Genomic DNA, 15,123 nt, shown 5'->3' with positions numbered 1-15,123 from the left:
CATTCCAGCACGTCGTGAGTCTAAATTCTGAAATAAGTCTTAAAAACAATCATCAAATATTAATGCAGCAATTGCTGTGATCCCACAAATGCATGAAAACAACCCCAAAGAGAAAACTCTGGCTGGACAAAAACGTCACACACCAACTCTGGTCGCAGATGCTTGCAAGTTCACAAATTGGATAGAAGATGTCGACGAACAAGAGGAGAATAAGCTTACATTTGTTGTCGAAGCAAAAAAATAAATAAATAAATAAAAGCTTTTTTTTTTTTTTTTAAGTAGTTACATTGCCCGAGGTGTTATTGATAACACCTTACATTTAGGTGTAACACCTTACATTTAGTTACATTGGGGCATCTGGTCAGGATGCCTCCTGGACGCCTCCCTGGTGAGGTGTTCCAGCACGTCCCACCAGGAGGAGGCCTCGGGGAAGACCCAGGACACGCTGGAGGGACTATGTCTCTCGGCTGGCCTGGGAACGCCTTGGGGTTCCCCCGGAGGAGCTGGAAGAAGTGGCTGGGGAGAGTCTCGATTGATTTTTACCCAGAAAGCTAATGGGCAAAAACCGTTAGTGGAACGGTCACTGGGATTGACTAGTATATATTCCATTGAGGGGAAAGTAACTTTAACATATGAATTCCTCGTTTCATAGAAAGGCTTGTTTTGAAGAACAAACACGTGTGTTCATCTGTTCTACCGCCAGCAAACAACCGTAAATAACTTAAAAGTCAAGCAGTTCCCTAAAAGTCCAGCAATGCGCCATGCAAAACAAAACACCCACAGTTTGCAGGACACACTTCCTGCTAAAGATCCACATTTATACTGGAAAATACGATATATGAAAAAAGAAACCTGAATGCTCTCTGGTATTGTCCAAATGTAGTTTGGGGACCACTGCTTTATAGCCTCTCACCAAACTCCATTAAAAAATAATCACTTTAAGCCCTCAAAAGAAATACAAAACAGGCTGTTAATGCTGGCCAGCTGGAAGCTTGTTGCTCCGGAGCACATACTCAACAAACCCTCAGACCCTGTGTTTACTTCTCTGATGAATTCATGACAAAGTAGCAATGCAGCACGCAAGTTCATCTACAATAGTGACCGTACTTTACGTTCATTTCGCATCATAACAACGCTGACTACCACGCTCAAAGTAATAAGGTGTCATAAGAAAATAAAGCACATTAGTCTATATAGAAAGTTTTTAAGCCGATGTTATCTAAATACCTTACATATTTCCACACTGAATTGGCCATCGGCTACGTTAATTAGTTTGCGAATAATTGCGTTGAACTGCTATGGCCCTCTTGTATCCAATGAAGTCTGGCGAAAAGGAAAAGTGACCCTCCAGGGCTCGTGAATCAACCTGCTCCACCGCCTGCGCAGCTCCTCCATCCTCCTTCACAGGTGGTACACCTGACGTTCCTCACAGTCTGAGGGTTTGTTGAGTATGTGCTCCGGAGCAACAAGCTTCCAGCTGGCCAGCATTAAACTATCGTTAGCATGACTTATCGGACGCTAGCTAAATTAGCATTACCTTTATCCCGCGGAGAATTCTGACTCTGTCTTCATCATCCACGCCGAAGGATACTTTCCTGGTCGTACTCTCCCCCGAGCCCATGCCTCCAGGTTTTCCCTTTTACCTTACTTATTAGCAGCTAGCTGAATATTGGCGCTATCATGAAACAGTGTCCTGCCCAATGACAGAATGAGTGACAGATGGTAGTACGGGTTGCCAGTTTTCTGTATTTATCCCCCGTTGTTTATGGTGTTGCAAATCTGGAGGATGGATTCCCACAAATGAATCAACCCAAAGACGCGACTAACTGGACATACGTGTTTTTCAAACTGCCAACAGATACAATTTTGTTGGCAGAATTGTATCAATATCAAAATTAATGTTTGATATTTACGGGATTAAATCTAAACCTGGCAACCCCACTGGCAGTTCATTCATGCAAAGCCTGCACATGGCCATGGGCGGCCAAATGTATCAAGTCCTGATGGTGAATCTCATTTGGGGGCCCGGTTCCAGCTAAGCTAATCAAAACTATAAAACATTTGATTTGTTTGATGACCTAATTGTTTTTAAATTTCATTTTTAAATGTATCTTTTTAATCAAGAACTTACACTGTTAACTTTTACTGGAGTGCAACAGTCAACAGTTACTGAACTTGGCTGCTCAATTATGTCTGCATTTCTTACACATATTTTTTAGCTTGAGGAGCATTCTTCATGTATTTCCAACTGTATTTCTGTAATCATCCTGAAACATTTTTTACTACCAATGGACTAGTTAAATAAAGTTTCCAACTGTACATATTTACAAAAAAAATATTGTTACATGTTTCAGAAAAAAAAAACAAATAAGTTTAGCTCAATTTTATTTTATTTTATTAAAACTCAGACCTGGTCACAATTCAATTATGCAAAAGATACATGTCACCAGGACTAGCACAAGGTTGTGTAAGGACTAAGACAGATATTTGAGGGCTGACCAGCAATCAATCAGGATGATAGTGTGTTTGAGTTTACTCATATGTTGGTTCTTGAATCTGTAAATGTAAAACTCAAGTAAAGATAGGATTCAAATAAGAAAAACAGCTGTAAATTCCAATTGTGGTTCTTTTGGCCTCAAACTCACCATGGAATTAACGCACCCAAAGTTTAATAATACCTCAGGCTGGCTCAGAATGTGACTATAAATTCTACGCAACAATGACAGACAGTGACAGACACAACCATTTCAAACTTTGTGTGTCAAATAATTTATTTAAAACATGTCTCATGCCAAATCTCAGCAGTCTTGTGTTTACTGTATGCAAAATAAAAAGTTAAATAAAAGGGCAAACGCACTTTAAAGCAACTACATCACATAAAGGAAGTTGACAAGGCTTAGTGTGTGTTAGTCGACTAGCGGCTGAGCTTTGGACCTGCTGGATCTGGTCCAGGATTCTGTTGGAAATCTCCAACAGAGACTGAAGTAATCCAGTCAGGCTGTAACAAAGGCATACATCAACCTCTCTGTTACGTCAGTTATCGTTAGCTGACTGTAGAGAAATGTTGATGTGCAGGTGAGAAAAAACACCTTTGTGAATAATTTGATGTTAATCTGGAATAATGTGTGGGGTTTCCATTACAAATATGTGCAAAACTTTGTCAATATTCCGCTAATGTCGAAATAATGCAATTTTCCAGTTACAGTGTTCCATTAAATAAGAAACACATTTAAAATCAAGTGAATAAATTTGTTCACACAATAAGTTATTAAAAAACATGTTTCACCATGATCCACCAACTGCTTCCTGCTGTTTTCTTCTTTGTGGTTTTTGTCAGTGAAAACATCTTATTTGTCAGTTACATGACTCGTGTGATACAAAAAAGTGTTTCCATTGCAGTTTTGTGAAATGAACTCATTTTGATAGTCCCAAAATGAGCTCATTTTGGGACTATCAAAATGACCTCATCGTAGTGAGTTCATTGTAGTGCCAAAAGATTTAATCAAAGTTTTTTTTTTTTTTTCAAAATTTGCATGTTTCCATTAAGTGAATTTATTTTTGAAATGTCAGATTGTGCAGTTATTTGTTCAATGGAACGTAGATATTGACATCTTGGTTGCAAACATTGCTGGTGGTTCAACCATCCATGTAAACTAGTTGGACCTCAGTAGGTGTCAGTAGGTCTTTAGGGTGCACAGCATGTTTTAACATGTTTTAATTCCATTCAGACCGCTGATAAGTGATTGTTGGGGTTGCATGGTGAAAGGCTTTTGAGATTCAGTTGTGTGTCTTCCGCAAGACCATGGCAGTAGATTATCTGTGATGGTGAACAGCAGGAATATGACATCACACTTTTGAGACAGGCCATGGTTAGTGTTTTCATGAAAAAGTAAAACATGATCTTCCAGTTTCTGACACTTAGTTTTGGTTGCTTTGTTTCTGGGACAAAACCTGGACTACTTTAGTTACTTACATGCAGGGGAGCGATATAAGGGGGAAAGTAATGACAATTCTAAGTTGGTCAGGGCCCCTAGAATTGCCCCTAAATAAATAAACTATTTATTTATTGATTTATTGTTCATAGAAATAAAAAATAAAAAAATCGGGGCCCTGTCAATTACAAAATTAGTCATATTGTATTTTTGAAGATTGTTTTTAGCAGTAAAAATTTCTCCCAGACCAAAAACCATACATCCATATTTGCCCTGAACCCCTGAAGTTAAACAAACTTGGTAAGAACAAAAGTGTGAATAAAGATCTAAAAAATGGGATACCCCAAATATATCTATGCACAGGAAAAGTTACAGACTAAATTTTGGTGTCACATCTGACTATGTAGAGTGATCCAAGACTCTGATGTATTTGAATGTATACCAAAAGCTGGGTAAACTGGTTCCTTAAACACAGTTTTAAAGGTGTAAAGGTGTTCTCTGCGCGATTTGATGGTGTGGAAGGACAGGGTTCCACCTTCACAGTCGAGCACAACCTCAATCTTAGATGGATATTGGACCACCTCCCCCAGCACAGCATTGCTAGATGAAGAGCATGCAGTTAGCTTGCCGTTTTTCCACTGTAGTCTCCAGGACACCAAGCTGTGCCCCAGGCGACTGTGGTCTCCACGGCGAGGGATGCTCTTGTAGCACGCGCCAAGGGACCACATGCAGTTGCTACCCATTTCTGCCACCCAGATATGTGTTCCTCTGGAAAAGCCCTGGCTGCACAGGATCTGAGGCGCACTCAGGAAGCGCTCTGGGTGCTCTACGTAGGACTGCTTGGAGCTGGTGCATCTGACTGTGTGCAGGTCGTTGGACACCAACAAGCTGGGGTGGGCAGTGCAGACGTTGAAGGTGACCTCCAGAGGGTTGAGCAGGATGTGAAGGGTGTCAATGAGACGGACCATTTCCGTGCGGAAGTCATTGGTTTTGAGGTCTGTCTGGAGACGCTTGGTGTTCAGGTCGACCATTGAGGGAATCGTGCTGGGAAGACTGCCTGTGGCAGCATCTCTCAGTTTCTGTTCGATCATCATGAATCTGAAGAACAAAAAAACAAAAAAATTATTCCATCCATCCATCCATCCATCCATCCATCCATCCATCCATCCATCCATTTTCTTCCGCTTATCCGGGGTCGGGTCGCGGGGGCAGCAGCTTCAGAAGGGAGGCCCAGACTTCCCTCTCCCCAGCCACTTCTTCCAGCTCCTCCGGAGGAATCCCAAGGCGTTCCCAGGCCAGCCGAGAGACATAGTCCCTCCAGCATGTCCTGGGTCTTCCCCGAGTCCTCCTCCCAGTGGGACGTGCCCGGAACACCTCACCAGGGAGGCGTCTAGGAGGCATCCTGACCATCTGCCCGAGCCACCTCAACTGACTCCTCTCGACGTGGAGGAGCAGCGGCTCTACTCTGAGTCCCTCCCGGATGACCGAGCTTCTCACCCTATCTCTAAGGGAGAGCCCAGCCACCCTGCGGAGGAAACCCATTTCGGCCGCTTGTATCCGTGATCTCGTTCTTTCGGTCATGACCCAAAGCTCATGACCATAGATGAGGGTGGGAATGTAGATCGACCGGTAAATCGAGAGCTTCGCTTTTTGACTCAGCTCTCTCTTCACCACGACGGGCCGGTACAACGCCCGCTTCACGGCAGACGCTGCCCCAATCCGCCTGTCGATCTCCCGCTCCCTTCTTCCCTCATTCGTGAACAAGATCCCCAGATACTTAAACTCCTCCACTTGAGGCAGGACGATCCCCCTGACCCGGAGAAGGCACTCTACCCTTTTCCGGCTCAAGACCATGGCCTCGGATTTGGAGGCACTGAGCCTTATCCCGGCCGCTTCACACTAGACCGCTCCAGTGAGAGCTGCAGATCACGTTCCGATGAAGCCAACAGGACCACATCATCCGCAAAAAGCAGAGATGCGATCCCAAGGCCACCAAAACGGATCCCCTCAACACCTCGGCTGCGCCTAGAAATTCTGTCCATAAAAGTAATGAACAGAATCGATGTCAAAGGGCAGCCTTGGCGGAGTCCAACTCTCACCAGAAACGAGCCCGACTTACTGCCGGCAATGCGGACCAGACTCTGACACCGGTCATACAGGGACCTGACAGCCCGTATCAAAGGGCCCGGTACCCCATACTCCCGGAGTACCCACTACAGGGCCCCCCGAGGGACACGGTCGAACGCCTTCTCCAAGTCCACAAAACACATGTAGACTGGTTGGGCGAACTCCCATGCACCCTCCAGGACCCTGCTGAGGGTGTAGAGCTGGTCCAGTGTTCCACGACCAGGACGAAAACCACACTGCTCTTCCTGAATCCGAGGTTCGACTATCCGACGGACCCTCCTCTCCAGGACCCCTGAATAGACCTTACCAGGGAGGCTTATGAGTGTGACCCCCCTGTAATTGGAGCACACCCACCGGTCCCCCTTTTGAAACAGGGGGACCACCACCCCAGTCCGCCAATCCAGGGGAACTGGCCCCGATGTCCATGCGATATTGCAGAGTCGCGTGAGCCACCACAACCCTGCAACATCCAGAGCCTTAAGGAACTCCGGACAGATCTCATCCACCCCTGGTGCCCTGCCACCAAGGAGCTTTTTGACCACCTCGGCGACCTCGTCCCCAGAGATTGGAGAGCTCAAACCAGAGTCCCCATGCTCAGCTTCCTCAGCAGAAGGCATGTTGGTGGGATTGAGGAGGTCTTCAAAGTATTCCGCCTACCGGCCCACAACGTCCCGAGTTGAGGTCTGCAGCACACCATCCCCACTATAAACAGTGTTGGTGCTGCACTGCTTCCCCCTTCTAAGACGCCAGATGGTGGACCAGAATCGCTTCGAAGCCGTAAGGAAGTCTGTCTCCATGGCCTCTCCAAACTCCTCCCACGCCTGAGTTTTTGCCTCAGCGACAACCCGAGCCGCATGCCGTTTCGCCCACCGGTACCCATCAGCTGCTTCTGGAGTCCCACAGGCCAAAAAGGCCCGATAGGACTCCTTCTTCAGCTTGACAGCATCCCTCACGGAAGGTGTCCACCAACGGGTTTGAGGGTTGCCGCCGCGACAGGCACCAACAACCTTGCGGCCGCAGCTCTGATAGGCCGCCTCGGAAATGGAGGTACGGAACATGGTCCACTCAGACTCAATGTCCCCCACCTCCCCCGGGACGTGCTCGAAGTTCTGCCGGAGATGAGAGTTGAAGCTCCGTCTCACAGGGGACTCCGCCAGACGTTCCCAGCAGACCCTCACTACACGTTTGGGCCTGCCAGGTCTGACCGGCTTCCTCCCCCACCACCGGAGCCAACTCACCACCAGGTAGTGGTCAGTGGACAGCTCCGCACCTCTCTTCGCCCGAGTGTCCAAGACATCCGGCCACAAATCCGATGAGACGATGACAAAGTCAATCATCGAACTGCGGCCTAGGGCATCCTGGTGCCAAGTGCACATATGGACGCCCTTATGCCTGAACATGGTGTTCGTGATGGACAATCCGTGACGAGCACAGAAGTCCAACAACAGAACACCACTCGAGTTCAGATTGGGGGAGCCGTTCCTCCCAACCACGCCTCTCCAGGTCTCACTGTCATTACGTGAGCGTTGAAGTCCCCCAGTAGAACAAGGGAGTCCCCAGGAAGGGCACTCTCCAGTACCCCCTCTAAGGACTCCAAGAAGGGTGGGTAATCTGAACTGCTGTTCGGCCCGTAAGCACAAACAACACTCAGAACCAGTCCCCCCACCCGTAGGCGGAGGGAGGCTACCCTCTCATCCACCGGGGTGAACCCCAATGTACAGGCGCCCAGATAGGGGGCAACAAGTATGCCCACTCCAGCCCGGCGCCTCTCACCGTGGGCAACTCCAGAGTGGAAGTACGTCAGTAAAAAGTAGGACAGATTATGTTTGTACCTGTGTATGAAGGTGCATGTGTCTGTCTCGCTGAGCGCCTCGGATGCACTCTTCAGGGCCTCCTGCATCTGCTGCTGCTGCTCCTCCAGTGCACTCACTCCAAGCTGCCAGCTTTTGCGCCGCTGCCCTCTCTCCTCCTCCAAAAGCAAACGTAATCGCTCCCTGAACCTGAAAACAGCACGTTTCATGTCATGTCACCAACAGCTTGTCGATTAGTATTTTAAAAGAAAAACTCAGTGAAAACTGTCATGCTTTTCAGCTAGACACCAACATTCTGACATTATTGTACCACCTGATGTTTTATAAAAGATTTAAAATCAAGTAACTAAGTCCTTCCTTTTACTGACTGCTGAATTAACTAATAAAAAGTTTATGGGTGGATCACTGTATCACTGTCATTACCCAAATTAGTGAAGTGCCAAGAGCGGTGTGCATTTTTTCTACCAAAGTCACTTGCTAAACCTGCTACTCAAGTTATTACCAGAAGCTAAAGATTAGATGTACTCACGGTAAATTGGACAAAGCAGTACATTACGCAAGGTCCCTTTCATTTTAAAGTGAAAGTAAAAGTTTCATGAGCTAGTGGTAGGTTGTGGTGAGGAGATGACGCTGAGACCCAGGATATAGATGAAATGATGAGTTTTAATGAATAATAAATGGTTATAGTGCTCGGAGCAGTCCAGGAAAAACACAGAGGCTCAGCACCGGTAGCAACTCACTCAAAGCAAAAGACTGAGGCGATGAGCTAAGGCCGGCACAGGACTTCACAGTTCAACTGTGCCGGCAGACTAAGACACTGACAACGACGTGCGACGAATGATGACTGAGGTATGACGAGGATCCGACGAAGAACACACACAACAGGTAAGACTAAATACACATGGGTTAATCAAGGGAAGGAGACACACCTGGGAGACAATCAATGGGGGAAGACGCAGAGACAGGACTCACAGGGAACAGGATCACACAGAAACTCAAAAATAAACACACAGAAACACGGATCACGACAAAAAGTCCATCTCTCCAGAACATATTGCAAGCTGATACACAAATGCTGTCCTAAAAATGTTTTAGACCTGTATTTGTGTATTAGTTTAAAAAGTTATTAATAGTTCAAAAGTAATTTTGGCATCACCATATAACTCTTAATCCAGAAATCCAGGAATCATCATGTTTCTTCGCCATGTAAAAGTTTATCATTTTAATTTGAGCTTATGCAAGAGTAAAGATTGCTGAGGATGCAGTTTACTATTTTGTTTTACATATATTTTCATTTATATATTAAAATATATTGATATTTACAAGCATTACTATATAATGCTAAAAAAATTATACAGGCTCTAGAACTGTTGCAGAGCAGGACAGTGCTAAAAATAACTCACCTGAAACCAAATCACCAGTTATTCCTGTTTACTAATGAGCTATTGTTATCAGTGCTGCAGCACAACTAGCTAACACTGGAAGGCAGAAAAATAGCCACTCAAAGTTGTGTAAATGAGTTTCTTCAAAATGATGTGAGATTTGTTTTGAGCCTGTCCATTGGTTCTCACCCTGTACATAACACTAAGACATGTATTATTGTGGTGAGTGCCTGCAGTATTTTAAATTCTGAGGACCATGAGGATGTCGTCATCATTTGGTCAGTAAAACTTTTACAACTTTGGTTTGATCATATCTGAAAACTGTTGGCTTTTATTCTGAAGGCATATATTTGCTGTACTCCTTCCTAGAAAAGCTGGCAGAGAAGAAATTTCATATGGAATTCACACAACTGGAATCCATGTTGGCAGATGCCTCCATTACTGTGCCCATTTCTTATAGCCACTAAGTTGAATAATTTTTTGCCAACAAGTAAATAGTCACCAGTTTATACCAATGCAGCATTGGTGTTGTGCTTTTGTACAGCATTTAAATAGACCTAATGTACAGTAGCACCATTTTAAGCTATCAATATACAGGGCATTACCTGTCCACTATTGCAGCCATACTATCCATCAGTGAGACTGCCTTGTTGACCATTTTATCTGAAACAGCCTCGGAGGCTCCCTGGTCCTCTTGTGTCTTCTGAAGGAGGCACTCTGTCAGTTGCAGTCGGCTGGAAACCACCTGCAGACATGCAGTTAATGTGTTGACATTTACATTGTATGGACAGAAAGAATCTGGAAAAACAGGATGCAACTTTCTTGCACAGCGTAGAACAAGTCCAAGAATGTACACTGATGTTCTTTTCTAGATATTTTCTAATAGATGTGTTTTTTCTTCACTGAATAGAGATTAAGATCAACTAACTTGGCATTTTTAGGGCAGTCATGCAAAACCTATAACTGTGCAGGACTTGTCAGAAGTGATCACACTGTTCTCATCAGCAATAATCTCTTCTGTCTGCTTTTGCATTGTTCTCAGTCATGTTTTACAAAACACTGCATGTGAACCATATTGGGGCCAGGAGTTTTTCTTTCCCATCCTCATAGAGGTCATGTGTCCCTGTCTTTATCTCTGCCCAGAATATTCTTGTCATTCCAACTCAGCAATCTGATAGAAAGTCCAGAGTAGTCAGTAGAATTTAAAAAACTGATGTTGACCACTGAACTGAGCCCAAAAACTTCACATTGTCCTTTCTTTTGTTTTCCACCTGTACATTATAATAAATATGTTGTCTTGTGTAAATCTGCCATTTCTTGCGTCCTAAAAACAGTAAATGTAAGCTTGTGTCAGGTACATCAAAAAATACCTTGCTACGGCTTTCCAAGGCTCGTCTCATCTCCTCCTCTGCCACACTGAAGGTGAGGACGTCATGGTTCTGGTCATGGCCTTCCAAACATGTGATGCACAGAGACCTCATGTCATTAGAACAAAAGTACTCAAGTGGAAGGTCATGGACGGGGCAGGCCCTGCTCCCCAAATCCTTCAGAGGTTCCACCAGAGAGTGCGTCTTGAAGGACTCCCTCTCGTTATGCTTCTGGAGATGCCTGAAGCACAGCGACACCTCACACTTCAGACAGGTCTTCACTGCCGGAGTCTTGTCATCTATGCATTGATCACAAAAAATGACATCATCCTCGTCTGGGTTCGTTGGTTTGATCACATCCTGGATCTCTTCGTAAATGTTTTGGGAAGAAGCTTGGAAACCCTCGACGATGTTGGAAAGTTTGAAATTTTTCTGCAGAGTATCGACGCCGTGATAGGCCTCGCGACACTCTGGGCAGCGTAGAGGTTCTTTGCCACTGTCTGTGGAGTCAGCAGACTTGGAGATGCAAGCTCGACAGTAGTTGTGCCCACAGGGTAGAACAACTGGATCGTTGTAGAGCTGAAGACAGATGGGACAGCTCAGCTCCTGGGCAAGCTGGTCCTCTTGCTTTGATAAAAACATACTGAAGGTTGAAAAGAATTGCAGTTTTTTTCCTCTTCTGGTTGTAGTTTCTTTCTTTGTTCTTGTCTCTCTTCTTGACAAAACCTTTCATCCATCCAAGTGAGAAACTAGTATCCTGTCCTTATTTCTCTTCAAGAGAATCCACAGGTGGAGAGACAGGTACAGCAAAGAGAAAACAAAAGACAATGCTGTCAGTTTTTATCGGTGAGAGGTAGAAGGTGCCAAACTTGTTTGCAGAGCAACATTCCAGAGTCAAGATCGTCTATGGTGCCTGGAAGTCACACCAGCATCCGGGTTACTATTGACGGGAAAATGCCCTGCCAAAATCCATATAGCTTAAGAAAATGCGTCCTAAACACAGTAAATGTAAGCTTGTGTCAGGTACAAGGTAAGGAAATGTCAGCAATTCTTCTTTCTGGAAACCACCAGCTGTGATTTTAAAGCAATGATGTAAGAACAAATACATCCAGCTTCAGGAATGCCCTTGTATTTTCCTGGACTGGCTCAATTAAAACACAACATACTGAGCAAAAATCAAAATACATTAAATGTATTTGGAAACTTTATATCTTCTTGGTGATAATAAAGCAGCTGTTATTGCTTCCATGTTGATATACAGCAAAATGGGGAAGCTCATATTTTAAGTATGAGAAAAGTCACATCCTCTGCAAATTCCTTGTTTACTGTAAACATGCCAACAAACAAGAGAAGGAAGAGAAAAGGTGGTATTAAAGTTTCCGTTTGAAAAAAGGTCAAATGTTGAGAAAAGTGTCAAGTCTTTCAGTGAAGGTGACAATGCTTTCCTTATAATTAGTAACCTGACTGTTTCAGAGGGCTGGCTGCAATTGTTTCCAAAATAAGAGTCAACCTATTGCTAACTTGTAGACAAAATCTTGTTCTTTTTCTTCTGTGTTTGACGAAAACAATAAATGTAGGACCATGAGTACTTTTCAGCTGACACGCCTTATTCCACTCGGTGATGTGCAGAACAGCAGGTACACAGGTTCTGCAAGGGCAATGACATTGACATGTACATTGCTTTTGACTGTTTTGTTGTGAATCTTTTATTTGTTGATTAATTATATGTTATTGCTCATGAGCTAACTACTGGGCATTACCCTGTGTCAGGGTCTGTGTTTGTTCCCCTTGTTTGTGCCTTAGTTCATTTCCTTTAGTTATTATTTACTGGTCTCCGAGCCGCTATTCCTTGGACATCCACCAGAGGTCACCTATGTGCCACCCCTGGGAAGCGGCAGAGTTCAACCCGGGCACACACCTGCAGCTCGTTGAGAAGGCTCCTGCCCTGGATATAAGCAGCAGCGCCACTCCGTCTCATCGCCTGAGTGTTTGCTCACCTCGGTACTAAATGCTCCAGAGAAAGGCCCTCTGCGATCTTCGTTGTTGCTAACTTTGTTGTTTCCCTCGTCAGAAATCCAGCTGTCTTCCCGTTGTTCCCCGAGACCAGTTACCCCGAGTCTGTGTGAGTCTGTCTCCCCGTTGTGGATCACCTGCCTCCTGTGTCTTCCCCCGACGCTACCGGTGTTGCCGGTTTTGACGCCACCCCTCGTGTGCTCGTCTTCTCCCTGTCGTGGATCCTTCTTCGGCGAAATCCCCTTCGGAGTGTTCCGGGTTAGGAGACCCACGTCCGAACCTCACCGGAGAAAAGGAAAGTAACATCACCTTCGGAGCCTTCCGGGTCAGGAGACCCGCGTCCGAACTTCACCGGAGAAAGGATTGTACAAGACCGGAACCTACTCCGCCATCCCTGTCCGCTCTCCAACGTTTTCTAGTTCACGCCACATATCCACCCAGCTCAAGTAAGCCCTCTCTGTTTACCTCCGGATCCCTTTCCTACGCAGCCTCTAACTCTGTTCTCTCATCGACAGTAGACGACCTGGTTCTTCATTCCAGTATTCACCATCCTTCCCCTGACTTCAATAAATCATTATTGTATTCATTATCGTCTCTTCTGGTCGTGTTCTCGCATGTGGGTTCGAAATATTACATCCACCATGACAGAACACTCAGGCCAGTTCACGACCTCCGCAGACGCGATCAGAAGAGCGATAACAGACCAACACACTCTACTCCAGTCCCACGAAGCAGCTCTAAGAGAGCTGGGAACCCGCCAAGCGGAAACTAATCTCCGACTAACTGAATTATCCACTTTCTTACAGAACTCTGTTTCACAAGACGCTAACCGCTCCTCTGCTTCCCCGTCTGCTCCGTCAGTGACTCCCGATCCACCGGTCCGTTCCGGGATTCCTGAAATCCGCCCGGCAACTCCAGAGAAGTTCTCTGGGGACATCACAAAAGTAAAAGGTTTTGTACTCCAGTGTACCATTGTTTTCAACCACTCACCACAGAGTTTCCCCATGATGACTGTAAGATCTCCTACATGTTATCCTTGTTGACGGGCCAAGCCCTAGAATGGGCCGAGTCACGTTTTGAAACAGCATCCAACTATGGGTGTTCTTACCCCGAGTTCCTAGCTGAGTTAAAGGAAATGTTTTGCCAAGAGGCTGAGGGAACATCATCCTCTAGGGACTTGCATGGGCTCAAGCAGGGCCAACAGAGCGTTTCTGATTTTTCCATCAAGTTCAGAATTAAGGCCGCCGCCTCGGGGTGGAACGCTGTGGCGCTCAAAAGCGCGTTTTTTCACGGCTTGAACGAGCACCTTAAGGATGAGCTAGCCACGCTAGATGAACCCGAGTCCCTAGGTGACTTCATCAATCTAGCCATAAGGTTGGACAATCGGATCCGGGCTAGGGCTAGGGAACGTAGCCGCCGGGTCACCTCACCACGTCCCTCCTCGTCCTATACTCAGTCTTCCGCTCAGTCATGTACCCCATCTCCTCTGTTTTCAGGCTCCGAACCCATGCAGCTGGGTAACGCTAGGCTCACGCCCGAGGAGCGCCGACGCAGGCTCCGAGCCCGGCTCTGCATATATTGCGGGGAGCCCAACCATGTGATCGCTAATTGTCCGTCACGTTTAAACCCACAGGTCCGGCAGTAGAAACGGGGACACTGCCGGCACCTTCCACCATCAGACCCCGCCTCACCATTCCTGTCACCCTGTTCACCCAAGACGACTCTCTGTCCCTGTCAGTTCTCATAGACTCCGGTTGCGAACAGAATCTCATCAGCTCCGACCTAGTTTCTCAGCTCTCCGTACCCACTGAACTCCTACCTGTTCCCCTCCGTGTCACCGCCTTAGATGGCAAGGGTCTTCCACAGATCACCCACCGGACTAAACCTCTGCGCCTGTTAATTTCTGGCAATCACACCGAGGAAATTAACTTCTTTGTTTTTCCCACAGCCAGCTCACCCATAGTTCTTGGATTCAACTGGTTGTTCTCTCACAACCCCCAAATAGATTGGGTCGAGGGAAGGATCAATTCATGGTCTCCCAGATGTCACTCCACCTGTCTCCGTTCCGCAGTCCCTCCGCTGTCCAGGTCATCTACCATGCCGGAGGTGGAATTGCCTGACGTCAAGTCTGTCCCGAGTGAGTACCATGATCTCATCGGTGTTTTCAGTAAGGACAAGGCCCTTTCTCTCCCACCTCATAGGCCGTATGACTGCGCCATCGACCTCCTCCCTGGGGCGCCTCTACCTGGTAGTCGGCTATACAACATCTCTAGGGCCGAGCGCCAGTCAATGGAGGAGTACATCAATAACTCACTCGCTGCAGGTATAATCCGTACCTCTTCCTCCCCGTTGGCTGCCGGCTTCTTCTTCGTCGGCAAGAAGGATGGTTCACTGAGACCCTGCATCGACTATAGAGGTCTCAACCAAATCACAGTAAAAAACAAATACCCGTTACCACTACTTTCTTCAGCCTTCGAGCCCGTTCAGGGGG

General features: G+C 46.1%; 2 protein-coding genes across 3 annotated transcripts in view; both read right to left on the bottom strand.

Moving 5' to 3' along the window:
* The window catches only part of chchd6a (coiled-coil-helix-coiled-coil-helix domain containing 6a), a 95,876-nt gene extending 94,140 nt beyond the window's left edge, over positions 1–1,736 (bottom strand). For both annotated transcript variants that reach the window (XM_008412748.3, XM_008412749.3), the window contains exon 1: positions 1,538–1,736. In XM_008412748.3, the coding sequence (XP_008410970.1) occupies positions 1,538–1,621 (84 nt within the window). In that variant the 5' untranslated portion in view covers positions 1,622–1,736. The remainder of the gene's footprint in view (positions 1–1,537) is intronic.
* A 642-nt stretch (positions 1,737–2,378) lies between these two features.
* LOC103466864 (E3 ubiquitin/ISG15 ligase TRIM25) lies at positions 2,379–11,415 on the bottom strand. Its single transcript, XM_081608590.1, has 4 exons — positions 10,623–11,415; positions 9,858–9,997; positions 7,892–8,059; positions 2,379–5,030 (listed from the first exon to the last, which is right to left on the bottom strand). The coding sequence occupies exons 1-4, from the start codon at positions 11,259–11,261 to the stop codon at positions 4,322–4,324; spliced, it is 1,656 nt and encodes a 551-aa protein (XP_081464716.1). The 5' UTR covers positions 11,262–11,415; the 3' UTR covers positions 2,379–4,321.
* Between the last annotated feature and the right edge of the window lie 3,708 nt (positions 11,416–15,123).

The sequence above is a fragment of the Poecilia reticulata genome, chromosome 7 (genome assembly GCF_904066995.2).
Source record: "Poecilia reticulata chromosome 7, P_reticulata-male-v2, whole genome shotgun sequence".
NCBI lineage: Eukaryota > Metazoa > Chordata > Actinopteri > Cyprinodontiformes > Poeciliidae > Poecilia > Poecilia reticulata.
This window is presented reverse-complemented; position numbering and strand designations above follow the sequence as displayed.

What these genes read in the sequence shown, in the direction of transcription:
- LOC103466864 (XM_081608590.1), bottom strand. Translation starts at nt 11,261, where the DNA reads ATGTTTTTATCAAAGCAAGAGGACCAGCTTGCCCAGGAGCTGAGCTGT. An exon ending in ATGGCTGCAATAGTGGACAG is followed by an intron (nt 8,060 to 9,857) that starts GTAATGCCCTGT and finishes TGCTGTTTTCAG; the next exon opens with GTTCAGGGAGCGATTACGTT. An exon ending in ACATGCACCTTCATACACAG is followed by an intron (nt 5,031 to 7,891) that starts GTACAAACATAA and finishes TTTGTTCTTCAG; the next exon opens with ATTCATGATGATCGAACAGA.